At 34.9% G+C, this 15,127-nt stretch overlaps 1 protein-coding gene across 14 annotated transcripts in view; it reads right to left on the bottom strand.

Moving 5' to 3' along the window:
* Positions 1-2,305: 2,305 nt before the first annotated feature.
* The window catches only part of LOC120327733 (prominin-1-A-like), a 42,182-nt gene continuing 29,360 nt past the window's right edge, over positions 2,306-15,127 (bottom strand). For 2 of the 14 annotated variants that reach the window (XR_013477372.1, XM_078114650.1), the window contains 3 exons: positions 14,959-14,982; positions 9,137-9,187; positions 2,306-6,715 (listed from right to left, as the gene is read on the bottom strand). Coding sequence is in view for 9 of the 14 variants with exons in the window: in XM_078114650.1 (XP_077970776.1) it covers positions 6,694-6,715; positions 9,137-9,187; positions 14,959-14,982 (97 nt within the window). In the remaining 5 variants the exon portion in view is untranslated. Of the gene's footprint in view, positions 6,716-9,136; positions 9,188-11,260; positions 11,277-12,040; positions 12,094-13,342; positions 13,439-14,958; positions 14,983-15,127 lie in introns of all 14 variants that reach the window. The other 12 variants (XR_013477370.1, XM_078114649.1, XR_013477371.1 and 9 more) reach the window with 9 other exon arrangements.

Here is a 15,127-nt window from a genome sequence, read left to right as displayed (position 1 = left end):
TGTTGCCGTGGTTATCTCGGTTGTTGGTGGTCGAAGTCGATTTTATTTCTGCATTGGGCGTCTCCCGGGTATATTAGACATTCAAACATTTCTTCTTCCTTATACCGGTATTAATTACTGTTATTTCTGATTACTGGATAACCATAATAGTTTTCCGCGCCTTTCATCACCTCAAAATGCCAATCTTCACTTCATATTATATTCTAACTGCACGGAATGTATCCAGAAGTGGAAAATATAAACTACGTTACTGATTGCTGAACCGCTGCTATAGCGCTATTTGGTACATAGCTGCCTATTTGACTAGATTTTGCAACTGGATTTGTATGCTTGTAACTAAATTATCGGTTGTTTGGTGGGGCTTTTTCACCATCAAGTGGGTGCATCCAAAACAAATAACTGACTGGCTACCGTAGCTAATTCCATACCCGACATGAACTGGTACGGTCACTGGACGAGAGGTGGTTCGCCGTATGATTATAAGTATAATATAAGCCGTTTTATCGGGTTTCCTCTCCTCGGGATAAGTATGTAAGTCTTTGTGACCCATCTCCCAATTGAACTTTTAAGTTAGGTTTGATAAAATTTGTTTGGTATCACTTTCTAATAAACAATGATTGGACCTCCTGAAGTATGCGCTCCAAGATGGCGCACAACATTAACTCAGGTTGTGTACCAGGTTAGGGTTCAGGTTATGCGACCTTCGGCGCTCCAGAAGTATGTGTACCAATATGGAGGTAACTAATTTTGTTCGCCTACTTTACATCAAGTTGTGTACAAGGACTGATGACTATGAGCTAATTATGGCCTAACCCTAGATTCACCATATTTTTTTGACTTCAAAGCGGGACGTCTTCAAAGACACGACCCCTTAGCTGTGATCCTATAACTTTACAGTTTCCGATTTTACTACATGGGCCTACATTTAAAGCCATCCCGGCTATCTTCATTGACCATATTGTCATCGAGAGTTCATGCGCATATTCTCTGTCTAAATATCGGGTTCAGTTTGAAAAATAGTAAGGAATAGACGCTAACGATACAAATGATCGGAATTTAGATTTTTTTTTGTACAGCAGAGGGAATAAAGAATAATAAAATAGACTGCCGTTTTCAAGCATTGAGAATTAACTTTTTCGCCCAAGCATGCTTTTCAGTAGATAACACCTTCAAAAAGACGTTGTTCAATGTTACATTCACGTGAACGTCCGAACAGAATCATTCACAATTGATTTTAACAGTGTTATCGTGAAACAACGAAACAAACAAAATCACGCATTCACCTTCAGTAAGTAGACTAGCGTTGCGCTACACAGCAACAACAGTAACGAGAACATGTTACTGTATTATGCTGAATGGCTGAACGCCAAAGCGGGAATTTTAGCTGACTTGTCGAAATGGCGGGACATGAAGATAAAAAGCGGGACGTATGGTAAGCCTACCTAACCCAAACCTGGTACACACACCACGGGAGTACCATTTTTCTCGTGTTTGGTTTTGTAATGTTGCTTAAAATTATATTCCTTCGTGACAGATATTACTTGAAAACACCAGACACTGTGGTTTAACGTTGTTGTTGTTAGTATATAAGAAAATGCGTTTTCTCTCAGTTTACCTCGGTCATCTTTTTTCTACACTCATTGATTGTATGATGAATTGTTATACTTGAAAAAAAATTATTATTGGTAGCATGAGCAGGCCTAGTGCTTCCGTCAAAGAACAACCAAGTCCGTCTGAGTTGGGAACTCGGACCCAGATATAAAATAAAAACTGGATCGCGCGGCGCTCAGTCAGCTCTGAGGTTCGTCACTGCTGTCACATGGCCAACACTTAAAAACAGGAGTGTTTTTACTAAAATAAAGTCACAAAACGTCTCTTCAAGCTCATCTCATCTGCTCGGTTCTGCCTGTATATGATAATTCATTCTCGTTTTACCGATTACATGACGTTATTTCCCGACGTTTATCGGGATTAAGAATAATTCTGAAATAAATCAAAATTGTTCTGCTAAAAAATACAAATATCTGCCAATGGTTTAGTAGTGTACGCTAAAGTTGTTCAACGGGTCGCACGGAGTCGGCTGTTATAACAAACCTTGGGGTTTTAAGGTATTAAGGTTTTTTCGAGATATTTTTGTTTTTATTCATTGGTCGTTCAAAGGCCACAAAAAAGCAATTTGCCCCGCGGGCCATATTTTGCTGACCTTGAGACAGTAACGGAACTTTGTGCCTTTACATTTGAGCATCGCCCTCACGTGTCTTGTTTATCCTGTAAGTTTAAGGAGATACTACTGAAAATGAAACAATTTTCCCGAAAACCTTTTATTTATGACCTTGGAATTCCGTTCAAGGTCATATCTGTGAATCTTATAAACCAAAGGAAATCTGCGGCCACAATAATATCAAAAAAGCTGTTAATAAACACCAGTATAAATCATAGAAATATACAATCAATGAAGCATAAAATAGCAGCATGTGATTGCAATGAGATTATTCTGCCCAATCACATACTTATTTATTTTAAGAACAACTCAACAAAAATCAATTTTCATCTAGATGATTTAGCAAATAGGAGATTTATACATATATATAAAAATGGACATTAAGCTACCGGCAATCCCTTAATGGTTCCCAAATCTTTTTTGGTGACTCAAACTTTGGGAAGCACTACTGCATTAGGCGTCCCTCCCCGTCTATATATTACCAAAATTGAAACATTTCGAAAAGTTTTAGATCAAGTGTTTTTCAGACCCATATGATATTTCAAACTGGCCTGGAGTTTTCATTGGGGTGCATTGGTCCCAGAGAAACACCATCAATTAAAAATTACAAATTGGAGATTTACGATTGAGGTTGAACCAAGGTTTGGAAGTTGAACTTGACAAGCAGATACCACAAGAATGCGCTTCAGAAGTGTGTGTACCAATATGGAGGTAACTAATTTTGTTTGCCTACTTTACATCAAGCTGTGTAAAGGGACTGAAACCTATGGGCAGGGGGTATTTTCACTTGTCTAACACAGACAGTCTTTGAACTCGTAATTGAACTAAAATAAGAAAAATCAGAATAAACTCATGGCCTAAACCTAACCTGGTACACATACTACGGGAGTACCCACAAGAATTAGTTTGGTCTTTGTAACTTTTACTGTACCGAAAATATTTTTGTCCATTTGGATATTTTTTGAGGGGGGGATTTGGGGTACCGGGTGGGTGGTTCAGGAAATATAAAATAAAATAACTCTTAAATATTATTTCTACGATATTCGCACACAAATATAAAAAATAATAATAATTCAAACAACGAGCTGACAGAATAACTAAAGCAATTTCATATTGAAATTAAATGCAAATTTTTAACTTTATTGCTGTAAAATGATTCTTTAAGCATTGGTAATGTTTATGAAGCCTTTAATCAGCAAAATAAAAATTTTGTTTAGAAAGTTTCATTCAAAGTACCAAGTTGGCAATTTCATATATATATTCCCCCGAGGGGGAAAGGAAAGCTGATCACACGGCCTAATCGCTACACAAATCATGACTTCTTGTCTGTTTAAACCAGATATGGGAATAATAGTTGATTCAGATTCAGGGATTACGTTTTTCATGCGACGTTTACTCATGGCTTTAGCTCTGAACAAAATCATGTAGAAGCAGCTACCAATATGTGATGATATGCAAGATTTTATTCTTTGCTGGGAAAGATATAAATCATTTTAATACGAAGTCCCAAATTTTTCACAGCATATTTCAAGTGAAGTGATTTGAAAATAAAATGTGCAATCTGCGATATCAACACAGTAAAATCTAATCAATATGCGTACCACTTAGGTATCAAAATTTGATGGTATTTTCACATAAACATGTAAAGTAAATGTCCAACTGTATTTGGGATTTTGATGGAAAAAATGCAGAAAGCCAATGAATATAAGCAGCAATGTGTATAAAATTTGATTTGTGAAGTTTTTAATGTAGGGCAACATACTAAAGGCCTGTGCAAATATATCTTTGGAAAACGTCCCAGAACCCCCAACTGAAAATGCTGATGGAGCCAACTGATGTATAAATTGAGTAGAAAAACTACACTACAGTAGAAAAATACCGTATTTGCTCGTTTTGTAGCCCGGGCCCATATTTTTTTAACCAAACTCACTAACCGGGCCCTTATTCAAACCGGCCCTTATTCAAGCACGGGCGCTTGTTATTTTTAGATAAGATCATTACAATAATTAATATATTGTCATTTCCAGTTCTCAATTATGATTTAAACGAGAATAACAAAAATTTTGACTTTTGGACGCCGAAGGCGTGAGTGTTATCTACCAGCGCTTAAAATTCAACAGCGTTGTGACAAAATCGCTTCTTATTTCCTATTGTTCTCTACCACTGAAAAATCAACTTTTACATCAGGCGGGTATTCAAGCACCGGCCCTTATTTATTTTTATCTTCTGTTCACACGGGCAGCTATTCAAAAGGGCCCTCCATCAAGATCAGGCGGTAAAACGAGCATATACGGTAAGCAGAACCAAAAAAAGGTTTCTCAAATTAAATGGTAAATCAGTCCAATTCTAAGCTACCGTTTATGGTGGTTACAAATACAACATATTGTTAACCTTAAAAATAATGATTGGTTACACATGGGACATGGATAATATAGGATTTTATGCCTTTCCCACGCTAGATATTCACATCTTTAGGACTTTGAAATGTTAAGTTAAAATTGGCAGAATTGGAACATGTTTTTACATAGGATTATTCTGCCAATATTCAAGCGCAGGAAAAAGGCTACATTAATTAGGTTTCTTAGATAAATATTTGGAAAATGAACAAAAAAAAGTTTAAGATTTGGATGCTTTTTATAAAAAAAACTTCACAATGGTGAGAAATTATTTAAAAAAAATTAAGTGCTTAACTCGTTACCATGACGACTACCAAAAAGGGAAAATCACAATACACAGAAGTTAGTGGAATAATACAAATTTAAAGATGTGATGATACAAATGAAAGTGATGAAGTGTTACCATGGAAACTAATATATTATAAATTTAGGCAAAACTATGACATCAGGTTACCACGGAAACATTTCTAAATGTTAATTATCGCATCATAGCGTGAATAAAGAAATCACTATGAAATCAGGTTACTAGGGTAACATTCAGAAAATTTTGCGGAATAGAAGATGTCAGATAACCATGGGAACTGTTTCAAAAAATAGTGTGTCAGGTAACTATGGAAACATACTAAAAAATGCTGATTATTGCATCATATATTAGGAATGTTAATTAAACAATATAAAAAGAGATTTTGGCTGACGAGAAACTTTGGGAACATATCGATAATGTTACATAAACAATAATAAACTGTATTTCAAAAATTGCTGTTTTGGCTGAAATTTTGTTATTTTTTGTGTTGAAATCAAATTCATGTCATGAATAAGCTGCAAAAAATCTTGAGATATAAGAAATCAGACAGATGCTTCAAAATATACAAGCGCATTGCCATGACAACTGAAAAAAATTAAAAATTATTGCAGATGACGCAGCGGGTGGGCAAGGAAGCGAAAACAGGTTGTTATGGTAACAATAAAATGCACTGTTGCTATGGTAACAATAACAATGCACAAAGATGTACAAAATACTGCTGAGGGATATCAGGAAATTTATGTTTGGGCCAGTGATAAGTCTTGCTAATGATGCATGTTATACTATCATGCCACACTTGGCCGTGGATAATAATGATAAATTTTTCAAAAACGAGTTTTACAGAAATGATATTATTTTGTGAAAATTTTACAAAAAAAAAATTTGAATTTTATAAAGATGTGTTTTTTCAGTAATATACGCAATTTAACCTAAAAAATAAAACATTTTGAAATTTTTAAAATATTTCTAAACAAAATAGGCGGCAAAATCACAATAATTTGGCTTCGGTCAAGAATTCGTAGAATCAGAAAAAGCACGGTCGTGAAATAATTCCTGAATCGGAAAAAATTATAAATCACACAAAAAACATCTAGGAAGAATACTGTTACTATGGAAACCACCCAAAAATAACAAAAAATTTAAAAAACAATGAGATTCGTAAGGCACCAACCAACAGTGGAAATCACTTTACAAACAATCATCCATGGCCAAAGAAAAAATGACAGAAATTTACCGTTAAAATGTAACACAGTAATGTTAAATTTTTTTTATATATTTTAAGCTCGTTTTTGTACGAGACGTTCCATATACCTTTTACTCATAACTAGGAGTTAGTTTCAAATTGACGCCAAAATTTTTTTCCTCAGGTTACGAGGGACCACTGGACAAGGACTAAATTTTTTGTTTTTGTATCAGAGGCTTGATATAAATTTTACTCAGTTTAAGACTCGCGCTAATCTTAAGTTTTATCTAAGTTTAATCAAAATTTATTTAATAAAAGTTGCAAGCAATTCTGACAAACCAAGGACTAAATAGGAGTTTGATTTTTCATAGTTTCCTATTTTTCCAAATATTTATGGGATGAAAATATTACTTCCGGCAATTCAAGATATTTTACTGATTTTCAACAGTAATTTAAGTACATAAACTTGGGCCATGTATGATCGTGTGTTATCCTATGATAAATGTACATTTACAACGAGCATAGTTACTTTCTAAAAAAAAGGGAACAAATTTTTTTTTTTGGGGGGGTGGGGTTCTTTCTGAAACTGTTAGTAGTATCCATTGTTCACTCTAAAAAACAAAACAAACAGAATTATTTGTAGTCTAGTCTCAACTGCCAGGAATAAAGATATAAATGAAATATAGGATGAGTTACAGTTTTCATATTTATTCATGAGGGAGGAGGGGGGAGGGAATGAACCGGCCCGGGCTCTTGTCCGGTTGGTTCATGTCGGGTACGGGAATAGTTAACTAGTTATTTGTTCCAGATGCATGGACTTGATGGTGGAGAAATGCTGTAGCAGACCAATGTTCACGCGAACCCCCCGAACAAATCCAGCAATAGCCTCTCACGTGATATTTTAGCACTGAAGAGATTGGGTTTTTTGGAAGCCACAAGTAATCAGTAATTTATTTCTTCGCCAACCTGAAAGTATGCACATACTCAAATTTAAATATATAATAAAATCGCACTTCTTGGTAAAAGGAGACGCCGAAAACCGAAACCGGTTATCGAAGCGCAACTCCCTTTTTATTTGGGTCCCATTTGCCATAACTGTAATGACATGATTGCGTTTATATAATTTTTGACTATAATGCATTTTGTTTCATTTGTTGTCAAGCCAAAGTTTTAGAAATAGTGTTTCAAAAAGCGAAGAAACAGGAGAAAATGTTATAGTTGTCATGGAAACAACCAAAAATATTCTACAAAGGAAAATTTAAAAAAATAAATTTTAGCAGAAAAATTTTTCTGACAGGAATGAGCAGCTGATAAAGTGGTGTGACCAAAAACATTGAGAAAACCTGGTTGAAAGCCACTGTACCAAACAAACTACTGGTCAGTGAAGTGCCATATGCCAACGGTTCCCAACCGGAGGCCACAGAGCAGTCGATTTGGGACGACAATGCTAGGCGCGAAACTAATTTTACTTTTCCCTTTACTATAGAAAACTCTCGGTTCTTCCTAGTTTCATTACTTAATGTGGGCATTTCACAGAGTGTTTTTACTTTGTTGAGCATGAATTGTTTGAACATAATCAAATTTGGAATCTACAAATCAAAATGAAACTGTGTTCCTTTGCATTTTTTCGACAAAAAGAACAAAAACTAATTTGTCACCAAATCAGAGATTTCTATTTCTCAGATAAAAATCATTTCCAAAATCCAGCATAAGTCAAAGATAAATTCAGTGTGACAGTCGGACCATGCTAGACCAATCTTAATTCAATGAAAATCAAAAAAAATTTGCTGAATTTGCAACAACATTATTAGTGGATCCGAAAATTTTAGGAATGCTTGAAAAATTCAGCTTGAAAACCGTGTTCCTTGACGTATTTTTTATTTTTTAAACTTTTATAACTTTTTTTTGCAATATTTTGGTGCATACATAGATCCAATTAACTCTGCTGGATCATTTGGTATTAGTCGAATTTAACTTGAAAAGCATGTTCCTTTTCTAATTTTTGATTGCAAACCTCACTTTTTATCGAAAAACTTGAATATGGCTTTCAACTTTGATCAGAAAACCATCAATTAAAATTTATTTTTCAACTTCTGCCATGTCATGCTAATAATCAAATGCACATGCTTTGTGAAAACAACAGTTAATGAGACTCACCACTAGAAGTGCTGCTAGGTATGGACATATTCGAATGATAATTTTTTTATTCAAGGCCTAATGCTTTAAACAAGACACTGTTCAAATGGAGATATTACTTCGGAGATCGAAATCTTTCCGGCTTGGCATTGCCCGCTTTATCTGTTAGGCCATCGATGCGCCAGGTATTTTAGACCGGGGGCCAAAAATTTTGCCCACCTAGACTGGCGGGCCATGCAAGTGTGACGTGAAAAGTTACATTTTATGAACAATATTCAAACTATTACAAAAGTGTTGAAAACAATAGGCCTTGTGGCCAAACTAAATTTAATCGCAATCTCAACAAATTCTTTGAGCTATTTTTAAGCTAAATCATGAAAATTGGGTTGTGGCAGCATCAGGCGGGCCAGATTGAATTAACCAGCGGGTCGTAGTTTGCCCATGTCAGTTGCTAGACCATAACATCAATGATTGATTACCCAAAGGTCGCAAGGGCTAAGTGCTGACCAAATCAGTTCTTCCGATTACAATCCCTGGCAGTAACGATACTAGGTGATTGATCACCTGTCTTTCTTAGCAAGTGACCTTGCTATTAGCAAAATTATGGAACCTTCTTCAGTCCCCTCCCTACTACAGCCATTGGTACAACTTTTGGGTTAAAAGCACTCATCTCTTTCAAAAATTGACTTCATCCCCCCTTTTTTTAAATTTTCCACTAATTCCTTTTCCTTCTTTTTTTTTAATACTTTTATTAGTGAGTGTGAGTATTCATATATTAGTGGGGGGATGGGGAGGGAGGGAGGGGTTAAAAGGTAGGTACTAGGTAAGGTTAAAATGTACAGAAATGAAGACCTCACCCCTATAAAGTCTGAGCAACCAACCGATAATCAACTTACTTATTGTTGGATGGCGATCCGTAATCTCTCATTTCCATGTCATCCCATGAACTAGAAAAACAATGATGAATATTATTGAGTAACAATACACATTATTAGTCCTAATGATATTCTATTATTACTTCAAAATTTGAATTCAGACTTTATTATGACATACATAATGATGAACTTTGTAGCCCCAATCAGTTATCATACCAACTATAATTTGTTTAACAGAAAAAACATAAAAATTTCATATATAAATGACATTATATAATTATAATTTCTACCATGAATGGTAGCATAAATCATGCAGGTGTAACACAGCAGACATAAGTGATCTTGTTAGTTCTGATTTGGATTTGGTTTTGTTATTAAAGGCCATGCATGAGATGATGTGAATAAAATAAACGACGCTTAATAGTGTGTGTACCAATATGGAGGTAACTAATTTTGTTTGCCTACTTTACACATTAAGTTGTGTAAAGGGACTGAAACCTATAGACTGAGGAAATATTAACTTGGCTAACACAGACAATACCCGAACTCGTAATAGAACTAAAATAAGGAAAATCGGAATAAAATCATGACCTAACCCTAACCTGGTACACATACTACGGAAGTCCCAAAAAAAAAAAACTACTGATTTCAAATTGGGTGGTTCCCCCTTTTTTAATCCCCCCTCCCTAAAATTGTCTGAACTGAACGGGATTCAAACTAGTGTTTATCCGGATGGCTGAGCATGATGTCGTCAGTTACAGAGGACTGAGCATGACCAGTGATGTCATCAGTTACAGATGACTAAACATAACCAGTGATGTCATCAGTTACAGAGGACTGAGCATGACCAGTGATGTCATCAGTTACAGATGACTAAACATAACCAGTGATATCATCAGATACAGATGACTGATCATGACCAACCAGATGTTCTCTTAAGTTGGGTGCTTGGTTGCTGTGTTATTGCAGCAGCATAATGAAATGTCTGACATGTTGCAGTCAGCATAGAGGAGATTTACTCTTTAATCCAGTGGTTCTGAAACGATGGGGGGGGGGAGTGGGCGTGGACAATTTTTCAAGGGGCGTGAAGCTAATTAAAAATTAAAACGTTTATTAGATTTGATCATGGCGCTTTATTTTGGATATTTACGCTCCATCCACATATTTTCAACATGTTTTTTGAATAAAACATACTTTCTCCTTACTATCTGTTATATGTAGCTTATTGTTAGATAGGTATTTTTAAGGTGGGACGCGAGACTTGACGAATTCTAAAAAAGGGGCGCGGCTTAAAAAGTTTGAGAACTACTGCTCCAAACCATGATTTTGGTGTTTTAAAGGTTCATGAGAAGGAGACAGACCATCTCTGCTAAGGACAAACATATATATAACTTTAATTGTGTATGTAAGTGGGCGGGTCCAACGCTTTCAATTTTGATTTGAGAATTTTGTTTCTTCAAAATCATTGATGATTTTGGTAAAGCTGCGCCACCAAGCGATTTCACTGCCAATCAATGTACCCATGACGTCTATGCCTATAATATCAATTTCTTCAAACACTCACTCCAAACAAGGCACCATATTCCTTCTTTGTTAGTTTTACTCGGTAATTTGTTAGACATGCAGCACAAATGCAGCCAGTGTGAGAAAACTTAGAAGTTTAGCAAAAGGCTAGAATTGGACTAACAATGGAGGAGGCACCATAAATCAATGTGAGGGCATGATAGGGTCATCAATTTGTAGTTTTTTGAGAGAATATTTAGTCTCACGGAGGGGTAGTGAAGGATTGGTCTGTGTTATTATAGGTATATTGTTTATGTATTAGGTTCGCCGATATTATTAAACCTGCTACACTTTGAAGATCATTTTTATTTTGGAAGTCCTTGGTTTGCTTTTATATCTAATTATAGTTCATACAGTTACAATAAAACAATAAAAGACAATTAACTATTGCGCAGGGATTTCTCAAGCCTGTTTTTTGGTGTTCTGTGATAACCGCCAGCCTAGAGGAAGAGAAATGTCATATTTGGTAAATTTAGGAAACATGCTCTTCAGACAGGGTTTCCATGACAACTCGGAGATGGTGCCTCCCCTACCCCCCTACCAAAAAAAATGCAGGCCACCGTAATGTGATGAGCTATTTACCGAGTATTCTCTGCGTCTAATTGAATAAAAAACAAATAATTAATTACTTTAGAAGGTTTACTAATTCGAGGGTTTTGAGACAAAAGAGAGAATGGAAAATAATGGAAAAAATAGATTTTTTAAGCTGTTTTCTAATCATATTTTACAGTTATATTTTACGAAGTATTCGTAATTGTAATTGTAACATGAATTTGTAAATTATTATATACAGGATGTCCATAAAGTTCATTTACAGCTAAAATTTTGTTATGAAGTCAGATCTCAACTTCTCAATACATCTCAACCAGGTTTGTTGTTTTTAAATCAGTAATTATTAACAATATACGGTATAGATAAATTCACCTTTCCAATTTCAAATAAAGTTAACATTTTATGGACATCCTATATATATTTTTGTGATTTTCCAAAAAAAGATTTTCGAAGTTTCGCCCATTTTGTGTTAAAGATCTCTGCACTGTAATAAGTTTAGGCCAAAGCCGAAGACATCCAGAACAAACTTTATATATAAAATACTTTCGAGTGTAAAATTAAGTTCAATTAATAAAGAGCTTGGTTTGTCAAAAAAAGTTCTCATTTTAAAAATTTAAAATATTTGAGAGACAAGGAAGAGTAAAGAAGGCTTATTCAAATTTTGCTTAAATCATGATTCTGCAATTTGTAGAATTCACAGAAAATTTTGAAAAATTTTTATCAATAAAAAACGAAGTGGACAGTTGGAAAGTTTCAGAAAGTTTTTCATTAGTAAAATCTCAGCCAATGTTAATTTCTACGACTCCTTACAATAATTTCTAAGTGCTGGAAGATATATCAATGGCGGCACTTCAGTAAACTCCCTGGAAATTATAACAGAGTTTAACAGTTCATAAAATGTTTTGGTGAATGAGGGGAATTCCCCCATCCACCTGAAAACTGTGTAAATTATTAAAAATTATATTTTATAGGAAAAATGAAGACAAATAATGTTAAGAGTCTTATATACGTACAGACGTATTGTTGAATAAACACGCACACATGAATAAATAAAAGCACACACACACACACAACTAATGAATATACAAACCCAAAATTCCAGAGATAAAACACACATGATGACTAAAACCACGAACAAATGACAAATAGGCACACATCTGATAGACGAACAGCAAATGGCCGGTGAAGCACACATACAATATGAGAACACACACACATGATTGACAAAAAGCACACACATGACAAATGGTATAACACATATGATTGATAAAATCACATAGTAAGTGAACACACAATCGACAAGCACACACAAATGATACTGAAGCTCATATACAATGACGAGATGTCACCAAAATGATGCTGTGAGCTAAATAACTAGCGAAGTTGAAACAATGTTTTAATGAATGTCTGAAATATGTGCATGAGTAAGATATTTCACACATTCTGATTTATGACCAGGTTATCTACAGCTTAAAGCCAAATAAACAGGACGCCCTTGACCCTCTGGGAAGTTTCATTGATGTTCCCACAAAATGGTTAAAAACCGTTGGTACTGAAAAAATCAAAGTTTTTGAAATTCAACATGGCCTACAAATACCACACCCTGAACGGTTGGAATTAGATTAGAGTCCAATGCATCATACTTGTGGTAATGAAACAACTGGTCCCCATCTCAGTTCCATTGTAGTACATATAGCTATCAGCCATTTTTGGTTGTGGCGGCCTAACATGTTGACATTGCAGGTTACACAATTCAGGTTCAAATTTCAATACCCACCACTTCAACCATTGTGGAATAAATTTGGTTTGCTGATGCATACTCTAAAAAAACTGGCCAAAAACTTAGTACAATTAGGTCAATCACGGCCTGAATTGTACAACTATACAATATGACTGATGAGCCATGCTGTCAGCTTTCCTTTCCCTTGGAAATAGATAAAGATTTATTATATACCACCCCAAAATAAAATAATAATGAATTTGGCAGATTTCAAAAGAAATTTGATACAAAAACATAATTTTAATCAAGACAATCACAATTCATGCTACCCCCCCCCCCCCAAATGAAAAATAAAAAAAACTACAATGACATCAACAAAAACCAAATTAAACCTCTAAAATGAAATGAACGAACTGCACGCATGTTAAACACAAATCTACATGTCCATCAACCTCACGTACATGTAGGTCTTTCCACTGATACCAAAGCTGGTTAAAATAAAACAAAAATAAATAAAGTTTTGAAAAATAACAAGCGATGCTCCCGAAGTATGTGTACCAAGATGGCACACAACCTGAACAAGTATGTGTACCAGGTTAGGGTTGTTCAGGTTGTGCGTCATCTTGGTATGAATATTCCAGTGGAGTCGAACGACTAGGAGTTTTTATATCATGCCATATCCTGCATGATTACTACTGTGAGTATCCTAGCCACGTTAAGTTTGCCTCGTCAATCACTGGTGAGACGCTTTTTCACGCCTTTTGCTCTCGAAAAGGCTTTGTAATACAGGCCACTGATGTTCGTAAGGGTCAAAATTTGATATGCACATTGATATGATATGCACATTGATCAAACTTGTGAGTTCATGCTAACAGTTCTAAGCATTTTACTCTGAGTAATGATCAGAGCCAGCACCCTTCAAACTTGGGAATAATATTCATGTACTATGTTAAGTCCGAAAAAGTTATCAACATTTTCAGCTTTCAGAAATGAAATGGAAGTGTTTCCAGTCACACTGAGAGACTTCAGTTGGCGAAAATGATGTATAAGGTTGGAAGGCTTGTTTGGCAATATTGCCATTACAAACGTTAAATAAAATTAGGCCCAAAATTCAGGATTTCACTGATCACATATCGATGAAAAAAATGGTGTTTCCCGTCATTTTTCATACAGATATGGTTGCCATACAATGAACCATGGTTCCATATGATTAAGTCGCTTTATCAGCTCTCCTCTCCCCTAAGATGAATATTGAAAATCTCAGGAAATAATAAGTCTAGTAAAAATTAATTCTGTGCAAATATTTTTTTAAAACTTTCATTTTTTGGTTCATTCAGAAATTGCTCATAATATTTCAAAGGCATTTGCCAGAACAATAATGGCAAAATGTGCAAAAATGACTGATAAATTGTCTAATGTCTATATTTAAAAGAAAAATTTGACACATTCATCAAAATTTTTCAGACTATGGAACTAAATTAAAAAATTGAAATGAATTACTAGTGATAAATTGAAAAACATTGAATAATAATAATATCGAATATCGTATCATAGTAAGTTTATGCGCAACTGGTAAAAAAAACAATGATTGGGAAGTTTTTGCATTGCAGGTTGTGCGACAAACAACTGTCCTACTAGGCATTGTGGACTATAAAGATCCTTACATGAGATAGAGCTTAAAAATTGTGAAGGAATTTTTTTTTGTTTGTTCAACACCTTCTTGCACCTTTCGCACAGACCAGCCGCTGCTATCTAACAGAAGTTACAATTTTTAGAAGTTGGCCGAGTTTTTTTCGCTAAAAAATTATTTGACTACTCAAAAAAAAGCTTGCATCTTGAGTTATTTTTGGGTCGACCACAAAGAAAGATATGAAAATGTCACACAACCAGCGACTCAAAACTTACAATCGATTGTTTTTACCATTTGCACTTGATTGCTAAAAAATTACAAGATTCTGGAATCAATTTCTAAAATTTTGCTATTTTTTCAAGACCATGCGAATCTTACTTAATAAAACTTGAGTAATCTCCCCTGGAGAAACACAAGACAATATTTTAGAAAATAGGAAACACACGATTGCTTGGAAAAAAAGAAGGGCAATCAAGTGCATCGGTTAAACTCGTGGCACGCTAAGCTCTAGAGACAAATTTCCTTGTTCATTTCCATATTGATAACC

The sequence above is a fragment of the Styela clava genome, chromosome 7 (assembly GCF_964204865.1).
Source record: "Styela clava chromosome 7, kaStyClav1.hap1.2, whole genome shotgun sequence".
Taxonomy (NCBI): domain Eukaryota; kingdom Metazoa; phylum Chordata; class Ascidiacea; order Stolidobranchia; family Styelidae; genus Styela; species Styela clava.
This window is presented reverse-complemented; position numbering and strand designations above follow the sequence as displayed.